We start from the raw sequence: 14,631 nt of genomic DNA on the forward strand, positions 1-14,631 counted from the left end.
ATTTCGTTAACAGCAGAGTGACAGTAAAAACAGTTTGATATCTGACTCTACCAATCATGTCCTCCACACACACACACACACACAAACACACACTCTTATCACCAGCAGTGATTTATTTAGTGTCAGAGCTTTGCGGCAACATTTGTGGTTATCATTTTAAAAACAAACATTAAAACAAAAATATATATAATTAGTTACAGTGTCCAAACTTTTATTATACAAAAGGGTACTGAATCTTGCATGGAGAGTTGGAGTTGGGACATGCCAGCAGACCAATGCATGACAAGGTCCAGAGGTGAGAGTCAATGTTTACTCTTCTTCGCCTTCTTGTGGGAGCGATGTGGCGACCGCGACCTGGACTTGCCTGCTTTCCGGTTTGGCGATGGGGATCGGGAACGTTTGGACCACTTGGGAGACCTTGTCCTGTTAAATGTGCAGAACACAACAGATTAACTTCAAGGTGGACAATCGAGATTGAATCCATGGGTACGCTCAGAGAACATCTCGTGGCACTTACTTCAAGGGAGAGATGCTTCTCGATTTTCGGGTGTGGTCATCAGGATCTCTACTCCGCCGTCGTCTTCTGTCCCCGTCTTCACTTCTTCTGCTCCTCTCTTTCTCCCTTTTGTCATCCTTTGACTTGTCTTTAGATTTTGATGTCAGTGTCTCAGTCTTGTCATCTTTTTCAAACTCCTGCAGATGCAAGTTAAAACACCCCTAAATCAGATGTAGGCTCCTCTGTCTATGCCTGTTCAGATTCAAACATCACATGCATCCAGCTTGTTTAATAAAAATCCACTCATAGTTGCCCAATTCTTCTCCACAAGGGGGAGCTCTTTGGTCAACGTCAGACCAGATCAACAGCTGTTCACCTGCTCTACCTACAGTAATGTGGTGGGGGAAAACAGAATTGCATTTCTGACACACAGATGTATATATTCGAAGTTGACACCTACGGGTTGATTTCAAAGATACTGTTTTCTCTGTGCGGGGTCAAAAGTGTGAAAAAAAAACTGGCTGGTTTTGAGTTCTTTGCATTAATAATACGGTTTTTATTTGACCAATGTCAGTGAAATTTCGATGTCCTAATAATGTTCTCGTAAATTTTGCCTCACGCTGTTGTGTTTAAAGAAATGTTCCAATTACACATCAGTTAAGGATGCATTTTGGTTTCAGGGGGGCAAAATAAATTCTGCGTTTGATTAACTGCCGTGATGAACAAGACGCTGCCTGTTTATTGGAGGGTAAATCTAAACATGCAGTGTGACATAAAAGCAGTCTCTGTGCAGTCGCCCACCTTCTGTAGCAGTTTGTTCCTGTAGTGCTCCACTTGCTGTTGGAGGCTCATTCCAGTCTTCCTCGGCCTCTTGCCAGATTCCAGTTCATCCTGGATCTTCACAACCTTGACCTGTGTCAGATAAATACCATCAGTTCTCCATATGTATGGATTATAGATTATGGTCTTTTCTTACTAAATAAAATATGGTATATTTCTTCTAAAGGAGGAAAATCTAGTAATTATAAAAAAGAAATGCACTTGCCTCCAGCTCTCTCAGCCTTTTCCTTTTGCTCTCAGACATCTGAAAACTTCTGAGCGAGCTCTGGAAGTCCGCACTTTCAAATTTGGACGAACTGCAGGAGTCATCGCTACTGTCGCTCTCCGAGTCCTCGCCCCCATCCTGTGATTTGACGCTGTTGCCAGGAGGGAGAGGAGAACCATAAATCTCCAGATCTTTTGACTGGTTATGTTTTCTGTGATACGCTTTTCACAATCGTAGATTGATCATGTCTTGATACAAACCACAGAGGCCTCACCTTGCGTTCACTTCATCTTCACTGTCCTGCTGCACCACCATGTTCCACTTCGACTCAGTCTTGGCTTAGAGAGAGAGGAGAAAGGTGAGCAGGATCACAGGGGGATTTTTGATGTGATACAGAGAACATCTTGACCCGTCTTACCTTGAGAAAACGTCCCAACATCACCCGTTTTCTCCCACTTAGACAAAGGCACTCCAGAGAGACGAATGTTGCCCTCGTCTACTGAGGAAAACAAAAGAGGCAGCTGGGTCACAACAAGGACAAGTCATCACTTAAAAGGCGTATGAGGGTTATGGTGTATGTTTGCTTTTTAATGTTTAATATTTAAAAAGTCTGATACATTTAAATCTCTTGAGCCATAATGAAGGAATGGCAATCATTTCCTCTAACCACATTAAAACAATATATATAGAATAATAAATAAATAAAAGATGGAGTAAGCAATTCTGAAGAAAGACAGTTGATTGTTGAGTCTCCTCCCCAAGGTAGTGAAATATTGATGCTTGAAGTTGGTTGCGTGGACCGAGCAAGCTCAGCGTGAGACTCAACAATCATCTTATCTTTCTGTCTTCGACTGGAATTTCTCTCATTTCTCCTGGGCACTGAAATCTTCTAGCACATGTGGATCAGCACCTGTTTTTTCTGATCAAAGTGCACACTCATCTGACAACAACCCAAGAGAGGGTGGATCGACATATTGATCGAAGACTTGTAAGCACAAGTCCAAAGTTTACATTTTGCGTTTCGGCGGACTCACAGGGCATTCCGTCAATGTCGTCAACGGCGACTCCTAAGGGAACACCGTCTATGTCATCGGCAGAGACTCCATCCAGGGGTCCCCAGCCCATGGGGCAGCCGTCCAGGTCGTCCTCAGGAGCTCTGTCCAAAGGTAACCCATCTATAGGTATGCTGTCCATTGGCGCACCGTCGAGATCAAATGACACTACCTACAGGGAGACAGAAGTGCCCAGACTATTGGATCATCTTCTTCATGTTCCAATATTTTGCAACACTAACAGCTGCCAAATTTATTGACATGTCATTAGAATGAGCAGGTTGATATTCAGCTCACCTCTGCCGTCTCTGTCTGCTCCTCCACTGCTTTGGCGTAGCCCAGAAAGACGTTCTGAAGGTGGATGAGATAAGGCTCCGGGTAGATGGCCCAGTCTTCCCATGCTCGAAAACAACTCATGACCTTTTGCTGTGGAGAAATTCAAATGTCTCTTTGTTGCTCTATTTTTGGAAAATGTCCTCTTTTGATGCAAATGAAATACTTGTTTACCTTAAACTGCTCAGCCTGCAGCCTGGCTTGTATGTTTTTGTGTGCCGCGTTAAGGTCTTCAAATATCTGTGTGAGCTTAGTTTCAAAACTGAGAAGAACAGAGCAACTGTCAGAAGAGAAGAAATAAAAACATGTGGAGTTTTAGAGCTTAAAGTGAGGGAAAGTCTCTTACTATTTACGATAATATGATGCACTGGCTACTTTGGCACATGAGTTGTGCAAGATGTCTGACACGAGATACAATCTGGCAAGCTGTGGGGAAGATAGGCGGAGAAAACAAGTCAAACCGATGCAACTGAATTCACCTTTACTTTACATATACATTCTGCTGAACTTTGTTTATCGAAAAATATTTAAAGAAGGCAAACTGGCCTTCTTCTGAAGGGGCGTCTGAAGCGAGGAAAAAGATTCAGTGATGGTTCCCACTACTTCCTCTGCAGCATCCGCTCGCTCCAGACAGAACAGCATGGCGTTGGCGATATCTTCTCTGCTCGGCGTGAGCTCTGTAAGGATTGTCTCCAGTCTCTGTCTGTGCCTGATTTACACAAGAATAACGGAGTGCTGCGTTCAATTCAACCAAAGTCACATACATTTCATCATGCCTGGTATACTTACTCAGATCTGAGCTGCCCTTTCTTCACCTCCTCCTCAGGGGGGGCGTCCTCCTCCACCTCAGTCTTATCTTCCCCTCTCTGAGAGTAGTTGTTTAGTATAGGGGGTCTCCATAAGGAGCCTCCTCGGAACATACGGAAATCTGTTGTCCTCCACTCTGTCGGGGACTCTCCCTGTAGAGACGGAAACCAGGTACATAACACACATAACACTTTTGGGCCCAGAAGATTGTATGTATGGATCCAACTTGCTTTAATGATAAAAAAGGCATTAAATATGTATTTTACTGCACAAAAGACAGTTTGGATTTCTTCCCTGCCTGTTGACATGATTGTGCAGTTTCCATAGAGGTGCATAACTTATATATTGAAGTGACTGAATTAAAAAAAAAAGTAAAAAACGCCCAGACACTGCTTGAAGTTCTGAGGGATTATCTGGAAAGAATTGGAGTATTTAAATGATCAGGACTCCGACAGCTATCCCCCCATAAAATGAGCTCAAATAACGAGCATTAAGAGTTTTCAGTTCTTCCAGATAAACTCTTGGAAAAACCAGGCTATGTTGTGTAAACATACCTGTAGGATGGAGAACAGCTTCCAGCGATAGTACACGTGATCTTGGCTTTTGTTGTCAAAAAGAAACCTGAGACAATAAAGAGTAAGCAAATTAGAACAAGCAGAGTGCAAGGTCACCTGCAAGACCGACACACAACCAGTGCAGAGCAAACCTCACCTATAATCTGGATTGTTTTTCTCCTTGTCCATTATTACGGCTTCAAACACGTGGCCTTCACGCACCACAAACTCTATCATCCTGTGTATGAGGAATAATAGATTCCTGTGGGGGCAGAAGAGTGTGTCAAGAGCAGGGTTTGTGTGTGGTCCAAACTCTCAAAGCACAGAGAGCTCTAGTACTTGTTTACGCTGAACTAGTCGGCAAACTGTGCAAACTGCTTAACAGTTAACAGCGTCATAGCGGGTCAAAGCGTTAACTATTTTAAAAAATGTATATAAACATAACAAGGTGACAGCCTATAGGACATTCCACTGCACAAAACTGCAGAGTCACTGCAGGACAGACACTGTGTCAGCATATCTGTAATGTACCTGGGACACTGTGTCCACGAGAGGGGAAAGGAAGACTGGCTTAGTTTTTAAGAACTGAAAGCCCAAATCCAAAGTTTAAGTTCAGTCATTTTGTTATAAAAAGATTGGTCTCAATGAGGAACTTCATGCGCGGTTGGTTTTAAGCCAGTGTCAGGGTGACGAAATTTCTGCTGGCAGCTACAAACTGCCAAAGTAAGAGATCACTATTCTAACCTGAAGCAGTGACTCTTTTGATTTACGGCACTGACATTAGTTTACTCCTGGCACCGTCTGACTTGGTGAAAATTTAATTTGCCTCCTAGCTGTATCGGTCTGCGGTGTCTCAGCCAACCTGTCAGAAACCCCTGGGCTCGAGATGTTAAAAACAAGTCAATGGCTGATTAACACACATATCAATATTCTGATGGGAACAACATGAATTATCTGCGGTATTTGAGCAAACAAGAACCATAAAATACAAGTGCCTACAAAGTGTACTAATTTCATTTATGCAAATCTGAGGCCATGGGGACCTTTGATAGCTGCAATAAAAGCCCTCAGTCCTCAGCTGCAGACGTCAAAACATCCACAAACTATGGCAAGTGTTGCAACACTCCAAAGAGTTTTAGGTTCTTTAGGTTCTTTCTGGAGGGGTGGGTGATCTAACGATTTTAGAGTGTGCTCAAGGATCTTTTTAGGTGAATCGTAGAGATCTTGGTATCTAATGTCCTCTTTCTTTTGTTCCCAAACTTCACATAACCTCATTCACTAGCAGATCTAGGCCATTTAAACAAACCAAGAGTGATGTAACCAACTAAATGGCTATGCTGACTGGATAGATTATTTCAAATGGTTCTTCCTTGGTTGAACTAATATAAAAAAAAAAAAAAAATGTGAGTTGTTGCTAGAAACACAGAGGATGAGGAGCTTGTACCAAAAAGAGATATCTTTTATGCACTACTATTTATTTTTTTTTGTAATGGTGCAAATGGAGAAAATTCATAGGCTCACAGGATCATGGTTGCGATGAACCAAATGGTGATATCTTTTTCAGCCAAAATGGCCCTACCTTCATGTCAAATGCATGAAAAACAGTTGCTGAAACTGCAACTTCCTTCATAAAAATCACAAGTATACGGACACAAGAACGGAGCACCACAGCCCTCCTTTGACACTTGTGTTATAACAGCTGGTTCAGGCTTAGTGAGAAGAGTGTGTTTACCTTTCGGTTGGGATAACCACTTTGACTACGGCTTCGGACAGAGTCTGTGTGTGAAGTCAAAACAAGAAGCGAAAATATTAAAAAGAGTTCAGATGACACACTGAAGCATGCTGAGGATGTGAGCATGGACCATGACGACGGCTTTCACAGTCAGCGAAATGGGGGGGTAGGGTGACCCAGCTTCAGTACAGTACTCCAGCACTAATTTATTCTAAAATGCTATCTAATACATCTCAAAGATTTATGAGCTAATGTATCATCTTATTTAAACTTTGCAATAGCATATCCCCGAATCGAGGTCAAGGTGATCAATTAAATGAATAAAAATAATAACAGTAACGTGATTGATGATATATTACAGTTTGGCTTGATAGACGTGCATTTCTCCTGAATCAGTGAAGAACCAGCTGCAGTTTGTAGTTATTGTGTTTTAATTTAACATAAAGGCCCCATTTTGAGTGTGTGTGCAGTTTTCTAGAAAGTGGCAGAAAGAGTGAAGCACTACTTCTCCCACACGAGTATACAGGATCTCAATTTTCACATTTTTTACTGTCCTAGTACACCGGCACCACCGTCCCAATGCAGGTAAGAACCTTATCTATCACTTAAATTTGACAGCCTGCAGTTCCTTGTCTAACTCAACGTTACAGAGAAATAACGCTCATGCAGACACCCCAGAGGACAGAGATTTATTTTACCTTGTCGAGATCTCCTTTGGACATGCCCAGTGGCTTGGTGAAGTCATTACGGAAGCGATCCCTCGGCTGAGCGTTGAACGGCAGCCCGGACTGGGGTGGCGGTGTGGCCCGGACCCCCACCGGTGTGTAGAGAGGCTGAGGTGGAATGCGAGCCGGTTTACCCCAGCCCAGCTTCATCTCAAACCCCATAATAACTTTACCTACAATACAAAACATCAGCCCACAATCACAGTCGGTGGCGGTAACCACACTGCAGGAGGAGCAATGGAGGAATGGTTATCAGATAACCGTCAACTGTACCGTCGAGTGCAGCCAGGGCCCTCTCTGCGTCTTTCCGCGTCATGAAAGCCACAAAGGCTCTGTTGGACGTCCTGCAGCGCTCCTCGTCTGTCCGGGGCCACATGATCTTCACGCTGGCCAAGGGTCCGTACTTGCCGAACTCTTTGCAGAGCATCTCCTCATTCATCTGAAGAAAGATGCAAACGGAAGATTGAGAAAATGTCTATCCAATCTGTGCTGAGCCAATCAAAGCCAGCGCGCTCCTTTACCTTTGGGCTAATGCAGCTAATGTAGAGGTTAGTGGTGGTTGGCACAGTTAGGTCATCATATAACGCTGTCGGGAACAACAGGATTGAGGTTAACGTGATTCAAAAAGGTGAGCGATTTTCAAATTAATTAAACACCTATTTTAAAAATCTTACTTGATCGTCCTGACAGTGGTATGTCCAGATCTCCATACACAGCTCCACCTCCTCCTCCTCCTCCTCCTGCTGCTCCTCCTCCACCTGGGTCATTTTTCTTTCTTTTATGCCTTTCCTCACGCTCTTCTTGTATTCTGCATAAAAACACAAAACATAGGCTCACATCACCACACCACATAGGATTAAGCTAAATCAGGCGTATCTGCTAGATGACTTACAGCTTAAGTTCTTCTTTGAAGAGTTCGAGATTGCTCTTCTTCTTCTCTTCTGTCCTTCTTTTGAATGTCTGTTAATCAAACAGGAAGTCATTGTGGTTATTATCACAACTGAGCAACACTGAAATGTAAGCGTAGCAGTCGTGCTGAATTCGTACCGTTAAACAAACAAATCAAAAACAAACTCACAGACTTTTTGCTTTCAGCAGATGACACTGGTGAGACATGCTGGGCCACAGAGAAAAGCTTTGTAGATGGTTGATACAGCTTGCTTTTCTTGACCTCCTCTGCTTCCTCTGCTGCAAAAAATAGCAATCACTGAACACCGACTTCCCAACAAAACATTAGGTAACAGTAATTTAGGTCTGTAAAAACAGGACGGGGCTCTCCTCTCCCCGCTGTTGTTTTGTCGGTCAGCAGGATATCTGAACAGCTTCCTGTGGAACTAGGCAGGCAGCCTGGCTGTGGTTTCAAGAACCGATGTGAACTTTTTCAGTCACAGTCTGCTGTTACGTTTAAATTAAGGGGCGGTCATATAAGGCAGCAATAGTTTCAAGAACTGCAAGGTATTTGACAAGCTTATTGTTCAACCATTCATTAGAAATAGGCCCCAAAAACTGAGATGGGGAAGCGTATCCCTCACAAGTCCGTCTGACATTCTTTAATAATCATTTTCGGTTCTCTAAAGATGCCTAGGTGATTCAGTGGAACATTATGGGAACAGATCACTCATGGTTCATCTTTTCATGCAGACAAAGAGGAACAGAACTGAATCCTAACGCCAGACTGAAAGCTGCGGAGTCTCGGATGCTGACCTTTAGTCGCGTTCACGATTCCCCCGCGAACAAAGGTCTTAGCTCTGCCTTTCTTGCTGCTCTCGAACGACGCCAAGAACTCCTCGAAAACCTCCGCTGCTTTTTCTTCCTCCTAGACAGTCACGCAGAAAAATGTGTTTTCACTGGAGGTTTGTGCGTGTGCCATTTTATAAATCCGAACGGCCCCCTCCTCTCATTACCTTTTTCTTGAGCACTTCTAGTTCCTTCTTCCTGAGTGTTTTAACTGGAGTGACAGGTTTTCCCTTTCGGTCCGCCATGCTCGAGCTGCAAGTTAATACACAAACAGAATAAAAAATTAATCTGTAAACTTTGTTTGAAATAACAAAGAATGACAGCAACGTCTTTAACCTAAGACTCATTATAAGTAGTTAAAGCAAACCCCTTTCAGATTACTCTAATCCTGTTACAAGTTTCCCTGCCTCAAGAGAGGTCTGACATCCTTTGTGTTGTGTTTACAGACTGCACATCAGTCTCAGGGTCCGCGGACAACAATAACCTGTCAGACACCTCCCTGGTCATCTGAGGTCAGGGGAGACCGAGGGCAAAAAAGCAGAATAAAATCTGTTGTGCGTTGAGTCACTTCATTTGTACAGTTGTATGGCACCCCTTCATTAGTCAGATGCAACAGTGTGTATGGGGTGTGTGTGTCTTGGGGTGAGCAAACAGAAAGAGCTGCGAAAGTGAAACTTTGCACATTTAAAACAACAACAACACAGAGCTCAAATGCAGCACTATTCATTTCTCATGTACACTGCAAACTGGACTGGAGACTCAAAATAAGTGAGCTAACTTACAGCTGAGCCAGGTGTCACAGTACACAATGTGGCCGTTTCGACTCAACAATGACATTCAAAAGAAGTATCCTGGGTGTCTGCACAGGTAGCTAAAGCTCATGTTGTCTGAGTTTTTTAAAGAAAAAAAAAAAAAAAAAAAAAAGGCCCTGAACTAAATATAAGCCATCACTCCACTTTGCTAACGTTAGCTAACACTAATGTAACAGCTTAGCTGCGACCGACACGCTAAGCGTCAACCTGCACACGACTAACTGTGAACACAGCTGATATTTCATCCGCCAACCATCATCCCGATTATAGCACAGCCCCTGTACAGATGCACAAATCTCTCTAATCGCTTTTCAATCTGCTAGCTCCTGGGCTGCCATATACCAGTGGACAGCCCCAAGCTAGCTAACACAACCGTCTCCTACATATTTCTGTCTCTGAAACACGCACGGCATGCACACAGCTTCGCACCTGAGCTCACAACTGTACACTTACAATGAGTGTCATGCTATTGCTTCACCATTGTGGCTGCGACGACAGAAAAAAAAAAAAAAAAAAATTAGCTTATCACGACATGCTAACAAGGAGCGAGAGACCCGACTGGAGCTGAGCAGTGAGGATGTGGGCTAGCTTGGCGAGCTGTGGTTGTAAATAATGAGCCGGGCTCCGGTGCTCACCGCTACATATTCATGAATTAAGAACATTCACTCATTCTCACGGTGGTTCGACTTCAGTAAGTGAAGTCATATTAATTACATGTGTGCTTATTGCCACAGTTGTATGGAGTGTTTACACGCTGATATTTTCCCATGTGTGCTGTGGACACCTACTTTTTTCCCTCAAATTGTGAGTGACAACAAGCCCACATGATGAGCTTTTTGTGTCATGTGTGGTTTAAACAAGTGGTGTTGTTGAGAGAAACACCTTCATCTGGTTCTTACAGCCTCTGTGTTTAAATGCTTCATACCTGCTGGAGTGAAGAAACTTTAAATGTTGCCTAAATGTTTTCCCTGCTGAAAAAACCAGCATAGACCAGCACCAATTTTAGTGCTGGTCTATGCTGGTTTTTTCAGAAGGGTTCTCAAATCAGTCATCTGACAGATGACAGAAACTATCTGATGGACACACACCACCATGCAATACACTGTCGACACTGTATCCAACCTGAACATCTGATTGAGTTACTGCATGACTTATTATTATTATCTAATAGACCAGATGTGCAAACACAGTTTCTCCTTGTAGGTTCAAATCTGAGACTTAATGGTGGATCATGAGTCAATATCACCTGTTATGTTGATGTGTAGACTTCGACACAGAAGCCCTGAGAGGTAAGAGAAAACAATTCTTCAATCTAAATTATTATCTTATGACTGCAGAAGTGTAGGAAAAAAATGACAAAATTGCCAGTGTAATCGGTTGTGGCTCAGGGGTAGAGCCAGTGTGTTGTTATGGGAAGGTTGTTGGTTCGATTTCCTTCGTCTGCATGTTGAAGTGTCCTTGGGCAAGTTACTAATCCCCCACATGGCACCTTGCATGGCAGCCGCTGCCATCAGTGTATGAATTACTGTAAGTCGCTTTTGGACAAAAGCGTCTGCTAAATGTAAATAATCCTTCACGCAGAAGAACATTCTGTGTGTGAAATACAGAAGCCCTGATCTAAAAAAAAATGTAGGATATCGTTATGATTTAAGAAGTGATTGAAAAAAAAGATTTACTGTTCACAGTTCACAGTTCCTTAATATGTTTTTTCCACTTGCCTCTCAGGGCCTCCGCAGGTTCCTGAGCTCCCTGGACTTCATGCACAAAGTGAAGCTCTATCTGACATGCTTAGATTATAAAAATAATTCTTGATTAGGGATCCTTCATTTTTACCTCTCAAAAACTAAATCGACATAAAAGGTGATTCAGATTATAATTTTCTCTTTAATTTCACTAGAACCATCTGGCAGATCATATCAAACGGTATGTATTTCTGACAGGTTACTCCTTGTTTTCATAAAATATGCCATATTATTGCGATTCATACATGATGATATCAAAACAAGGATGCATGAAACATCTTTCATGGATTTTTAAATATATCATTTCCGGCTGAGGGCCTTGCACTCGTAAAATAATCTGATAGAGAGAATTGAAAAAAAAAAAAGTTAAAATGGAAGCTGTAGGCTAAATGTATTCTCATTATATGAGATAAGATGGAACTTTATTTATCCCGAGGGAAACTGCTGTGCAGTGGTTGCAGTGCAAAGTAGGAAAGAGTGCTTATATGAAATATTAATCAAGGTGCGAGTATAAAAACATCAATGAACATATATATATAGTGAGGCAGTTTCCTGGGGAGCTGCATATACTGTAGATATGTATCCGAAATGTATAGGGTCAATTCAAAATGTTCGATGATATTACATTATTGCACTTTATGCCCTACGATGTCCTGCATGTCAGAAGATTTTGACTTTGGAAAACCGCCAACAGAGCTGAGCACATGCACGGGCTGTGGTTCGGTCTCACAGGGATTATTTTGCTCGCGGGGAAAACCTTAAAATATTTACAGCGAGGGTTGCAGCGATGTATAAGCACATGTGCACGGTATGATAATCATCAGCTTTCCTACCATGTTATACTTTGAAAACAGGGTATAACTACAACCCTGATCAAGTTAAAGGCATTTCCAGTGTTCCCATATGTGATGTTATCTATGAATCATGAAAGGGCCTCCTGGAGGGACAGCTGGGTCGGTCAGCTGGGCCAAGAGGCCAAACCTGGCCTGACCTGAGGACAGTTTGAGTTGGTGAGGACTGCCCGGGCTGACTACTTCAGCTCTCCTCAGGTGAGACATCATGTGAAAATTAAAATGCCCCACTTGGACTCAGACATATCCTGCTTAATTATTTCTCTCCCATGCTCAGTCCATCAGTAATTTCCCCTAACCAGACTGACAGTAATGAGGAGATGGTAATCCGTAATGGAGACTTAATAACTGGTAAGGTAATTGCTATATTTAAAAAAAAAACAAACAAACCCTATTATAAAGATGATGCATCGTGTTATGGTGTGTATTAGTATTCAGAAGAACGTGGCACCACATGACTCTCAGCATTGTTGAAATATCTGTAGGCCCATCTGATTTTTTTTTTTTTTTAATTCCATTATATTAATGAAGTATAATTTGTCGGTAGCCACCCACTGCCCTCCAGGCTTTGGGAGCCACATTTAAGGAAATCTGCATGTCCGATTTCATGAAGGTCCCCTGACTGCTGCTCTGTCCTCATCAGGGGCCCTGCTGGGAGTTTGGCATGTGCAGGTGGAAGAAGGGTAGAAAACGCCTAAAATGGCCACCATACCCTGCTTTACCATCACCACCATCATCATCACCAGCAGCAGCAGCAACAGCAGCAACAGCACCACCACCTCAGAAGCCCATCCCCTAGCGTCCGTCCCGGGTATGTACCCCGTATGCGCATGGGCGGAGAAACTGCCGCTGTGCGCTGTTATTATTGTAGAGTAATTTCTTTTTTACGAAAATGGCGTCTGGTCAGGGAGGTGTGGGAGCTGTCAGTGCTCTTCAAAGCCATCACTACTCGAGCGGACCTCACTGGAGCCCCGGGAACAGCCAGTACCAGCACCAGCAGCAGCACCACACGGCCCGCAGCCTGGACCGGGCTCTGGAGGATGCCGTGTGCTCGGGGTTCCTGAACCTGAGCGGGAGGAAGCTGAGGGAGTACCCGGGGATGAGCTACGATCTGACCGATACTACACAAGCAGGTGGGTCGCTTGTGTGCGTGCATGAAAAAAAACAAAAAAAACACCAGACGATCTGTGCCTCGTGCGGGGAAGAAAAAAAAAATATATATATACACGCGCGGGTTTATGCGTTTATGAAGGCAGCGTGCCCGCATTGTGCGTGGATTTGTGCCTGATGTTCTGGATAGAGGCGCAATAGAGGGGACAATATTTAAAGGGATATGCCGTCCACTGAGCTGACCCCTACATCCTGCTTGTGATTACTGTCCATTGTACAGTATAGGGGAGGCTCGGCTGCTGTCGGGCGGTTGTTGTGGTCGACGCCAGCGGCTCTCGGTGAGCCGCTCCCCCCCCTTCGAGACACAGGAATGAGACGGGCAGGCAGGCGCACCCAAGTCAGGCGCTGCGCGGCGGCGTGCACACCGAGCTGCAGATGATTTGGCACCGGGCCGCTGGAGCAGAATATGAATGAACCGAGTGGAGACAGTAGTAAAATGTTTCGCTCCTCGCTGACTATCATTTGTGGCGAGCATGTGATCCACGTACATCCTTCTTCCTCTTCCTTTTTTTTTTTTTTTTTTTTTTTTCATTTTCGGCACAAGCAGACAAAAGATGCAGTGTACTTGCAGCCTCACCCCCCTGCCTGCCTGCCTGCCTGGGAGCATGCATACTGTATGCCAATACAGCCCTATAATCCCTCAGAGAGGAGGAAAGACCCTGATCTGCTTTTGGTTTCACATAGAAGATGATTGATATTTCATTTGTCCTTTGGTTTTGTCTGGGTTTCTTGCAAGAGGCAGATAATATTGTGCCCATGATGCAGTCGAGTCAGTCAGTAGGTCAGTATTAGTCTCACGTCTGCTGAAGGCTCTGGGTCAGCTCCTACACTCATTGGTATTACACATGGTGCTTCAGGAATGAGCTTGTCTCACGCGCCCACACACGAGCCACCCAATGACAGACTGTACAGCCAAGGAGAATATCTGTAGTTGTAAGTGTAAAAAAACAACAACACATGAATGAAATAGATAGTGTAATTGAATTGTTATTAGTCGTTCCCAGTCGTTGTCTTTGCTGGATGTCTGAGTGGTAGCTTCCTCCTCTGAGGGGAGTCCACCTCCCATATGGTGTTACTCTGTCATGTTGCAGCGATATGGCAAGCAGAGCCTTGTTGGAAAGCCTGAACCCCGAGGGATCTTCATTTTCTGCTCCGAGATTTTGCTTCCTCTTCACACACAGACGTTTTTTTTTTTTTCTTCCCTTTTTTTCCAAAATGCTTTTGTTGTTGGATAGATGAAGATGGATTGAGCATCCAGAAGCTCCTAGTGCACATAAAAAAAAAACCCTATACACACAAGAACTGAAGAATAAAAATAGAAATAGGAATATTAGATGTAAAGCAAGAGTATAAGAGTCAAAACACAGCAGAGACGTGATTTTCTCGAGAGCTTTTAATATAATACAGTCGAGTGCGAATGAATGTGGGTCAACTGTAAGGTGAATAAACAGTAGTTACTGCAAAAGTAAGGGGACTGAAAATCAAAAATAGCGCAAGACTAATTATTACCCTGGCTGATAGAATTAATTTTGAATGAGGCATAAAACACATGCAAGAGCAGATTGTGTGTGACGC

The 14,631-nt window shown here is 43.5% G+C and overlaps 2 protein-coding genes across 8 annotated transcripts in view; one reads left to right on the plus strand and one right to left on the minus strand.

The window, feature by feature from the left end:
- Positions 1–93: 93 nt before the first annotated feature.
- Positions 94–9,894, minus strand: LOC115594059 (U2 snRNP-associated SURP motif-containing protein). 7 transcript variants are annotated; one of them, XM_030437825.1, is made up of 24 exons: positions 9,747–9,894; positions 8,649–8,733; positions 8,449–8,560; positions 7,823–7,929; positions 7,637–7,704; positions 7,419–7,552; positions 7,266–7,330; positions 7,018–7,183; positions 6,718–6,917; positions 6,020–6,063; positions 4,445–4,549; positions 4,288–4,354; positions 3,716–3,885; positions 3,473–3,635; positions 3,273–3,352; positions 3,101–3,188; positions 2,891–3,019; positions 2,576–2,765; positions 1,960–2,040; positions 1,816–1,879; positions 1,542–1,692; positions 1,298–1,408; positions 518–693; positions 94–423 (listed from the first exon to the last, which is right to left on the minus strand). In XM_030437825.1, exons 2-24 carry the CDS (start codon positions 8,724–8,726, stop codon positions 303–305), a joined length of 2,670 nt encoding a protein of 889 aa, XP_030293685.1. In that variant the 5' UTR covers positions 8,727–8,733; positions 9,747–9,894; the 3' UTR covers positions 94–302. The 7 variants fall into 7 exon arrangements, with proteins under 7 accessions (XP_030293685.1, XP_030293684.1, XP_030293681.1 ...); XM_030437824.1 differs by having other exon boundaries at positions 1,960–2,037; positions 7,823–7,932; XM_030437821.1 differs by having other exon boundaries at positions 7,823–7,932.
- Positions 9,895–12,565: 2,671 nt separating this feature from the next.
- Positions 12,566–14,631, plus strand: part of lrch2 (leucine-rich repeats and calponin homology (CH) domain containing 2) — a 31,455-nt gene continuing 29,389 nt past the window's right edge. Inside the window, exon 1 of the mRNA XM_030438607.1 lies at positions 12,566–13,019. Within this exon, the coding sequence (XP_030294467.1) occupies positions 12,779–13,019 (241 nt within the window). The 5' untranslated portion in view covers positions 12,566–12,778. The remainder of the gene's footprint in view (positions 13,020–14,631) is intronic.

This window comes from Sparus aurata, chromosome 13 (genome assembly GCF_900880675.1).
Source record: "Sparus aurata chromosome 13, fSpaAur1.1, whole genome shotgun sequence".
In the NCBI taxonomy this organism is placed as follows: Eukaryota; Metazoa; Chordata; class Actinopteri; order Spariformes; family Sparidae; genus Sparus; species Sparus aurata.